Source organism: Pan troglodytes, chromosome 8 (genome assembly GCF_028858775.2).
Source record: "Pan troglodytes isolate AG18354 chromosome 8, NHGRI_mPanTro3-v2.0_pri, whole genome shotgun sequence".
In the NCBI taxonomy this organism is placed as follows: domain Eukaryota; kingdom Metazoa; phylum Chordata; class Mammalia; order Primates; family Hominidae; genus Pan; species Pan troglodytes.
This window is the reverse complement of record NC_072406.2, coordinates 74,921,816-74,931,969: the sequence shown is the minus strand read 5'-3', so window position 1 is coordinate 74,931,969 and position 10,154 is coordinate 74,921,816. Positions and strand designations below refer to the sequence as shown.

At 42.8% G+C, this 10,154-nt stretch overlaps 1 protein-coding gene across 1 annotated transcript in view; it reads right to left on the bottom strand.

The window, feature by feature from the left end:
* Positions 1–3,960: 3,960 nt before the first annotated feature.
* The window catches only part of LOC745796 (talanin), a 30,420-nt gene continuing 24,226 nt past the window's right edge, over positions 3,961–10,154 (bottom strand). The window contains exons 7-8 of the mRNA XM_054660077.1: positions 8,062–8,127; positions 3,961–4,055 (exon numbers count right to left, since the gene is read on the bottom strand). Coding sequence (XP_054516052.1) covers positions 3,961–4,055; positions 8,062–8,127 — 161 coding nt within the window. The remainder of the gene's footprint in view (positions 4,056–8,061; positions 8,128–10,154) is intronic.

Here is a 10,154-nt window from a genome sequence, read left to right as displayed (position 1 = left end):
ATTCAATATAGTGTTGGAAGTTCTGGCCAGGGCAATTAGGCAGGAGAAGGAAATAAAGGGTATTCAATTAGGAAAAGAGGAAGTCAAATTGTCCTTGTTTGCAGATGACATGATTGTATATCTAGAAAACCCCATTGTCTCAGCCCAAAATCTCCTTAAGCTGATAAGCAACTTCAGCAAACTCTCAGGATACAAAATCAATGTACAAAAATCACAAGCATTCTTATACACCAATAACAGACAAACAGAGAGCCAAATCATGAGTGAACTCCCATTCACAATTGCTTCAAAGAGAATAAAATACCTAGGAATCCAACTTACAAGGGACGTGAAGGACCTCCTCAAGGAGAACTACACACCACTGCTCAATGAAATAAAAGAGGATACAAACAAATGGAAGAACATTCCATGCTCATGGGTAGGAAGAATCAATATCGTGAAAATGGCCATACTGCCCAAGGTAATTTATAGATTCAATGCCATCCCCATCAAGCTACCAATGACTTTCTTCACAGAATTGGAAAAAACTACTTTAAAGTTCATACGGAACCAGAAAAGAGCCCACATCGCCAAGTCAATCCTAAGCCAAAAGAACAAAGCTGGAGGCATCACGCTACCTGACTTCAAACTATACTACAAGGCTACAGTAACCAAAACAGCATGGTACTGGTACCAAAACAGAGATATAGATCAATGGAACAAAACAGAACCCTCAGAAATAACGCCACATATCTACAACTATCTGATCTTTGACAAACCTGAGAAAAACAAGCAATGGGGAAAAGATACCCTATTTAATAAATGATGCTGGGAAAACTGGCTAGCCATATGTAGAAAGCTGAAACTGGATCCCTTCCTTACACCTTATACAAAAATTAATTCAAGATGGATTAAAGACTTAAACGTTAGACCTAAAACCATAAAAACCCTAGAAGAAAACCTAGGCATTACCATTCAGGACATAGGCATGGGCAAGGACTTCATGTCTAAAACACCAAAAGCAATGGCAACAAAAGCCAAAATTGACAAATGGGATCTAATTAAACTAAAGAGCTTCTGCACAGCAAAAGAAACTACCATCAGAGTGAACAGGCAACCTAAAAAATGGGAGAAAATTTTCACAACCTACTCATCTGACAAAGGGCTAATATCCAGAATCTACAATGAACTCAAACAAATTTACAGGAAAAAAACAAACAACCCCATCAAAAAGTGGGCGAAGGACATGAACAGACACTTCTCAAAAGAAGACATTTATGCAGCCAAAAAACACATGAAAAAATGCTCACCATCACTGGCCATCAGAGAAATGCAAATCAAAACCACAATGAGATACCATCTCACACCAGTTAGAATGGCAATCATTAAAAAGTCAGGAAACAACAGATGCTGGAGAGGATGTGGAGAAATAGGAACACTTTTACACTGTTGGTGGGACTGTAAACTAGTTTAACCATTGTGGAAGTGAGTGTGGCGATTCCTCAGGGATCTAGAACTAGAAATACCATTTGACCCAGCCATCCCATTACTGGGTATATACCCAAAGGACTATAAATCATGCTGCTATAAAGACCCATGCACACGTATGTTTATTGCGGCACTATTCACAATAGCAAAGACTTGGAACCAACCCAAATGTCGAACAATGATAGGCTGGATTAAGAAAATGTGGCACATATACACTATGGCATACTATGCAGCCATAAAAAATGATGAGTTCATGTCCTTTGCAGGGACATGGATGAAATTGGAAATCATCATTCTCAGTAAACTATCACAAGAACAAAAAGCCAAACACTGCATATTCTCACTCATAGGTGGGAATTGAACAATGAGAACACATGGACACAGGAAGGTGAACATCACACTCTGGGGACTGTTGTGGGGTGGGGGGAGGGGGGAGGGATAGCATTAGGAGATATACCTAATGCTAACTGATGAGTTAATAGGTGCAGCACACCAGCATGGCACATGTATACATATGTAACTAACCTGCACATTGTGCACATGTACCCTAAAACTTAAAGTATAATAATAATAAAAAAAAAGAGAAAAACTAAAAGGATGAAACAAAACCAGATTCCAAAATGTCTAAAAATAAAGAATTGGTTAAATAAATTATGGTGCATCCATTCAAAAGAATAAAGAAATCCTCCAAAACCTCCTGTATCATAGAAGACTATCTCATGATAAAGAAAGAAATGCATTATACTGTATATTGCTTCATGAACAAAAGTTACAAAACTGTATACACTGTGTAATCCTGTTTTTATTCAAGAAGAATAGTATGTACAGGCAGAGAAACACCTGAGAGCAGATAAGCCAACATGTTAACGGTGGTTACTTCTGAGTGGTGGTATAACACTTTCTTGCTTATCTACACTTTTACAATGACCTTACACACACACTGCCTATGGTACTTTTGCAACAAGAATCTTTTTCTAAAAGGTGTACTATGTTGGCAGTTTGATGCAGGGTTGGAGCGCACGGGCCCTTGGGTTGGGCAGATGGGTTTGGCTCTACCCATCACAACCCTGAAGCTCTGCATACATTTTTGTGAGCCTGACTTGCCTATCTGCAAATGCATGGTGGTTGCCGTGAGAATTAAATGAAATAATCCCTAGAAAGTCTGTGTCTAGCACAGAGTCTGGCCCGTCAGTAATAGCTCCACAATGTTAACCAGTAATATTGAAAATAAATATAACCAATGTTTACAGATGTTTACCTTATAAGTGATTCTTCTGGCTACTCAGTTAGGTTTATTTAGGACCATGTCAGAAGAAGATGGCCACACTCTACAATTGTGGTTACTCACATTGAGCCCATATGGACAGCAAGGAGGGGTGAGGACGAGTGCCCAGAAGCAGGCTGCGGCTGAGCAGAAGGGTTCCTAGGGCAAACCATGAGACTGACAGATTCCCTCTACTGCCCACACCTTATTCCCCTCCCTCCCCTCTCTCACCCTCCCACCCTTTTCTCTCACCTTCTTCCCACCACTTCCTTGCTATTTTGGACTCTGAACTGTAAATTCCTTTGAGGCCAGAGGTTATGAATTAGACAGCTGTCCATCAGTTCCCTCACATGAAGCATGTTATTGGACCTAGTTTATAGCTACCCTCTTGGCTGTTATAAGCAGGGGGACCTATTGGAGACTTCCCCACTGGGTGGGGCATTAGAGGACAGTGCTAGTGATGGGAATGGAAGGGAAATGCAGACATAAGAGATATTTAAAGGGAAAATGAAAGGTCTTGGTGAAGGATGAAGAGAGCACAAACTTTGCATCAAACTTGCAATCCCAGCTCTAGTATTTTAAAGCTACTTTTAGCTTTATTCTCAGGCAAATTATTTAACTTCTCTAAGCCTCTGTTTCCTCATTTGCAAAGGTAGACAATATTGTCTACCTCCTTGCTTGTTGTATTAAATGAGGTAAGGTGTGAAAATATCCAGCGTGGGACCTGGAATTCCATTTAGATCCATTTCCTTTTCCTCCCTCTGAGCTTTGAGAGCATGGTTGCTAGAGGAATGGTGGAGCCCTTCAGAGATGTAGGGAAGTAGCAAGCCAGCTTATTCCATGGGTAAAGAAGACTATGACTTGGGGCATGTTGACTTTGAGGTGCTGTTAAATCCATCTGGCAACTTAGTGAGGGATAGGCACTAGTTTCTAACCCACCTTCATAACTTATACCCATTGTTATGGGAGGATTAGGAGGAGATGATGGCTTAGAAGGTGTCATGGTTAATACTGAGTGGCAACTTGATTGGATCGAAGGATACAACGTATTGATCCTGGGTGTGTCTGTGAGGGTGTTGCCAAAGGAGATTAACATTTGAATCAGTGAGGGGGAAGTTGCCAGCATGTTGTAGAGGCTCTCTCCCAAGTGGATACAGGGCAGGGCATCCACAATTCACCACCATGGCCTTATCACACTGTCTTTTTCACCTGTTTTCTTCTTATTTCTGTTAGCCGCTTGAAGGCAAGCCCCAAGGAAAGCATATGACACCGTGCCTTACACCTAACAGGTATTCAGTCAACAAATCGATGATTGTCGATTTGCCTATGAAGACAGAGAAAAGGGAGAAAGATTAGATTCAATAACTGGAGTTCCTTGTTTAAAGCCCAAGGCTGGGCTGGCCCAGCAGGCTGCTGTGAAACCCAGCTATCTGGCTAAAGCAGCACACTTCTAATCTAGATTATTTTAATCATGCAGATATTACCTAGAAGTTCAGAGAGAGACAGCATGTTCTCAGGAAAAAAATAAAAAAAACAAAAAACAAAAAACCCCCTGAGTTTGAGCACAAGTGGGAGAGGATTTAATGAAGGCACTTACATGGGGGACTGCAGTCTCCCATGAATGGAGCAGCATGAATTGCCCTGGGAGGCCTTTGGCAGGGCTTCCTTAAGACAGGGCACTGGCCCATCCAGTCACACAATATTTATGCTCTTTAGACTTTAAAACTATGTTTTGTGGTCAAAAGTGCTTCCACCCTCGATTTGCTGTGGGTAATGATTGCTAACTAAATAAAATAAAACTAAAATGCTTTAAAAGGTGTGAACCCCTGCAGAAAACTATGCTAGAACTTGACTGCTATGGATTGAATTGTGTCCCCCAAAATTCATATATTGAAGCTGTAACCCCCAGTATGACTGTATTTGGAGCAAGGGCCTATACAGAGCTAATTAAGGTTAACTGAGGTCATAAGGTGGGGCCCTTATACAACATGATTCATGTCCTTATAAAAAGAGGAAAGGAGACCTCTCCCCATCAAGTGAGGACACAGAAAGGATACAGATTCCTGAAAGCTAGGAAGAGAGCTCTCAGCAGAAACTGAACTGGCCAGCACCTTGACCTTGAACTTCCCAGGCTCCAGAACCATGAGAGAATAAATCTCGGTTGTTTAAGCCACTCAGTCGATGGTATTTGGTTATGGCAGCCCCAACTAATATGCTCATTCTAGCCCCATCCCAGCGGCCCAAGCTGAAGTCCCAGAAGTAGTGTTAGCAAAATGAATCTTATACTAGAGCAGGGCTTTCTCATCTAAAAGTTTTATGATGTTCTTCATCACAGCTAAGAGGAAGAATTTGGCCAAGAATTTTTATATCCATCCCAGAATCAGTGAGCCAAGGTCGCCTAGCATGTAGCCCAATGCCTGGCTCATAGTATAAGCTCAATAAGTGTTTGGTGGTTGTAACTTTGGAACATCCCAAGTCTAGACTGGAGGTATTTTACCTCCTTTTCCTGGGCTCTTCGGCACTGCCTTTTCTCTAATGTCACTTAATAGGTGCTAAGAAAGTGCCTCTTAAAGCTACCTACAATTATAATCTGGGTTCAAATTCCTAACTGAGTGATCTTGGGCAAGTTAAAAGTCTTGGTTTGGGCTCCTCCAGAAAAGTTCAAATCTGAGTAGGTTATTTGGGAGGGACAGGAAACACTAGTGTGGTGGTAGGAAGAAGACAGGGAAAGAGGCAGACAATGGAGTTGCATTGTCAAGAAAGCTGCCACCGTGGGCCATTGAAGCTTACTGCATGGGGGACTGTGGAAGCCAGCATAGAGCACATGCCTCAGAATCAAATCCCATCCTGCCACCACAGGGCGAGGGAGCCAGGGCATTTATATATCAACTCCTGCCAATTATTTGTTGATAGCTGCTCCTAGAGGAAATCTATTCCCCAATACATCTGGCCTGCTGCGTGCAAGAACACACCAGGCTCCAGAGGCCAGTGGAAGCTCTCGGGCCAAGATCCTGCATTTGGAAGATGAGCTGGTAGGTGCTGAAATGATGAGGGCCAAAAAGATGTGGGTGGGGCACACACAGCATCTGCCATCTATAAAAGGAAGTCTAGTACCCTATTCCATTAAATGAGTTTGTTGTTGTAACACACTTGGAACAGTCTATGGTATATAAATGTTATAAGCGTGTGTGGCAGATTGTATTTTTCATATGGGGACACAGTAATTTTCTGGTCCCACATGCTCTGCTAGAACCTTGCCACTCTGTATTCTGGGTGGAGTCTGTTTCCTCTCCCCTTGGACCCAGAGGGATTTTGTGACTTCCCTGATGCACACTTTGTTGCAGAAGTGAAGCTGCTGGTTTCTACAGCTAGGTCATGGAAGGTGATAAGGACCCGCCTGCTTTTGTCTCTCTCTCTCTCTCTCTCTCTGTGTGTGTGTTTGTGTGTGTGTAGAGAGAGAGATAGAGATAGATACAAAACACACACACACACACACACACACACCCTTGAGAGCCCTATCCTGAAGCCACCATGCTGCAGAGATCACATGAAGAGACAACGTAGGAATAGAGAAGTCCAAGAAGCCTCAGCTGTTGAATTCCCCAGCGAAGTGCCACCTTGGGTATAAATGTGTATACATTTAGTGATGATGCCTTTGATATGACCCTAGCCACTAATGACTAATGACTAGCCACCTAATGACTGCAACCACCAGAGAGAACCTGAGCTACATCTGCCCAACTACTCTCAACCTGAATTCCTGATCCACAGAAACCTCGAGAGATAATAAATAATGACTGTTATTTTAAGATGCCACATTTTGAGATAACTTCTTATGTAGCCATAGTAACTGGAACAGTGCTTGATAAATAAAATAAATATAATCTCACCTCCTCAACTTATAGGCCCTCCTCAGATAGTAAATGAAATCTTCATATTCTAGATTCCACATTTAAGCAGGTGGGTCTAGCTCAAGCTAATGTTCTAACAATCAGATCTTGACAAGATTAGACTTTGCAATATGCAGAGGGTTTAGTTCTGAACTGGACATTGTGGTGCTTCCTCAATGTTCATTGTGATCATCTTCCATTCAGGGGTATCCTGCATATCTGGTCACTCATCCCTACCTCCAGCAGGCGGTCCTGAATGGTCCAAGCCATTAGGGAAATTCAAGCATCTTGCCACAGTGATTGGACCACACAAGTGAAGCATAGCCAATCAGTACTTGGCTTTCCCCTAGGATTGGTTAGGAATGGAATAATCAGCACCACATCTGGGACTGCTGCTGAAGAATCTAGGGCATAAAAGCATTCTTTCTCCAGGAAGTGTTGGATTCAGACACGCATGCTGGAACCACTGCAATGATTTTGATACCATGGGGGAAGCCAGCCTGAGGATGGAATCAACACACAAAAGAGGCAAGGCGAAGAGAATTACAGAGAAATGAATCCAGAGCCTTAATAAAATCATGCTTAAAGCCCAGAGTAGATCTACACTTTCAGGTGTGGGAGCCAAGATGTTGCTTTCATTGTTTAAACCATCTTAATATGGATATACTATTACTTGGAACCAAATGCGTCATTATTAATTCTGGTACCATGCGTCAGATATTGTCACAAAACTTAATCCACTCCTGTTCTACAGAGTTAGAAAAGAGGATCAATGTGTAATCTATATAAACCTTTTCCAGCACTTTCTCTCGACATTTTTGTATGAAACCTTGAGTTTTGCCAATAAAATAACTACAATTTTCCTGGCTATATCTTTGATATAAATGTGCATACATCTAGTGGGTGTATTAATTTCCTAGGGGCTGCTGTAAACAAAGTACCACAAATTGGGTGGCTTAGAACAACAGAAGTTTATTGTCTCACTGTTTTGGAGAGCAGAAGTCCAAGATCAAGGCGTTCACAGGAGTATGCTCCCTCTGAAAGCTCCAGGGAAAGATCTGTTCCAGGGCTCCCTGAGCTCCTGGTAGCCTCAGGCATTCATTGGTTGGTTGATGGGTGTGTTCTCCATGTCTCCATGCATGTCTTCCCTCTATGTGTCCGTCTCTGTGTCCAAATTTCCTCTTTTCACAGTACACGAGTCATATTGGCTTAGGGCCTATTGTAACACCCTCAGATTAACTTGATTACTTTTTTAACATCCCTATTTCCAAAGATGGCCACATTCTGAGGTACTGGGAGTTAGAATTTCAGTAATACCTTTTGCCGGTGGGGAGGGGCGTGCAATTCAGCCCATGATAGTAGGGTAGAGGAAGTGGACAAGGAGGGTGTACATGAGGAGGACAAGACATCAAATATAGGAAAGTTAAAAAAAAATCTTACCAATCACACAATTTTGGAGTTGTCCAAGTGTAAGAAGGCTGATATTCCTGCTTTGACTTGTAGAGACTGGGGTTCCTGACTGAAGACACTTTCTCTGCAGAGATACAGGGATAGAGATGAACACAGAGCCTGTGTTGCCTCTTTTTTGTAGCCTAGACGTTTTCCTTACAACAATTTCTGTTTTGTTGGGTGGTTTCTTTTTTCTTTCTTTCTTTCTTTTTTTTTTCGAGGGAATACACACAAAGCTTTGACTTGTATTATTCTCATTGCATCCAACTGAATGAAATTTATGAAGCCTCTTGCACAATGTATTCATTGTTTGGGTTGGGATAATTGAAGTGTCAGGAATATTTGCTTATTGAAAACAACTCAGGACAGCTCTATGTACCCAACTGAGCCAGGGCCACAAGACATGCCACATTCTGGACAGCTGTGTTCTATTGTCTTTTACAGCAGGGGCACCTTCCCAGGTAGATTAATTTCACACCTGGGAAAGAGCAGTGGGTTAAGGATTAAAGGGCATTATTTCTAACACGGACTTCACAATTCACTCACTGTGTGACTTTGAATAAGTCATTTAATGTCTCTGGACTTCAGAGTTTAATGGACATAAATAACATGGTGTTTTCTACCTCATAGGGATACTGTGTAGCTCAAAAAGGAGAATCTATATGAAATACTTTAGAAATCATAAAACACCATGCAAATGTGTATCATTTATAATAAAAATTAATCATGTCTACTTCTGCTCAAAGTAGAACTTTGAACTAAGGAAGAAAACGGGCCAATGTTCTCATTATTCTCCATTTTCTCTCCAAGATCCATTCTCCACACCTTTCTGACCTGCTCTGTGCCTCGGGAGACTGAGCACTGCAGATTGCATTGGCTAGACTTCCTTGTCTTGTGGCTTCTGGGTCGTTTGGCTAATGAGAAGTGCTTATAGGAAATAGGGAGGTGGGAGGAGAGAAACATTGGGGTATTTATTCGTCTTGCTCTTCTGGGCAGTAGTTATGTTCTCCTATAGCCACCACTCCAATTGGGCATCTGGTTCTACCCCTTTGGCCCTCTCTAGGCTTCAAGTAACTCCATTCCCTCTGCTCCCCTTCAGGATGAGGAGGATGACAGTGTATGAATGTGGCTGGTCCTTGGTGCCTGACTCTGCAAACGGCCTCTGCATCATCACTCTTCAACACTTTGAATGCACTGTCTGGTTCTGGAGGGACTCTGACACATGCAGCATCATGACCACGATGTGGGCAATAGCTCAACTCTTTCTGAGGGAATACTCTCTCTCTTTGGGAATGGTCTGAGTTTTCTCTTTTCTTTAGCCATTGAGCAGGTCTGCAATGTGATGTTTCCCTTGTAGAAACAAGCACCAGTGGATCAGGAAGAACTATAAGGACTGGAGGTCTTCACTGTCTTCCATCAGCAACTGGAAGTTTTCGTTAGGTTTCCCGGGAGGCCAGGCCTCTGTTCTTTCTCCGGTACCTCCTGTCCCTCCCTATATTCAGGCATTTTCCGAGTTCAGTCTGCCCTTCTCTGGAGGTTACCCCCCATCTTTCCTCTGCCCTCATCTCTTGCCTGTGCCTTCAGGGCTCCTCAGTGACTCTCCATGTGGAACACAGCCTCTTTTCTCTTTCCACACCCCAGCCCTGGCTTCCCTATTTCTGTTCATGCTGCCCAGTCTTGGAATTCCGGCTCATCTCTCATACCTCTAGTCACTCCTTATGTGCAAGCAGGCATCAAGAACATTGCTTTCTCCCTTCCCATGAGTCCCTGCAGTCCTCCCTGCACTCTCAGTGTCTCATTACTGGACCTCTTTCTAGTTCTGAGTTTCTGTGACAGGATGTCCAGTCAGCCTTCCTGCCTACAGTCTCTCCTCAATCCTATACAGACAATAGACTTCTGCCACCTTCGTTTTCCTAAAACTTGGCTTCCATTGTGCCCCTTCTCTCTATGAAAACCTTCAGTGACTCTGCTGTCCACCATACAAAGTCTGAACTCATGACCCTGGCATTCAAAGCCCCGCACAGTCTGCTTCTTAACCTACTTACTACCTGACAAGCCCACTCTGCTCTCCCCGCTCCCCTGTG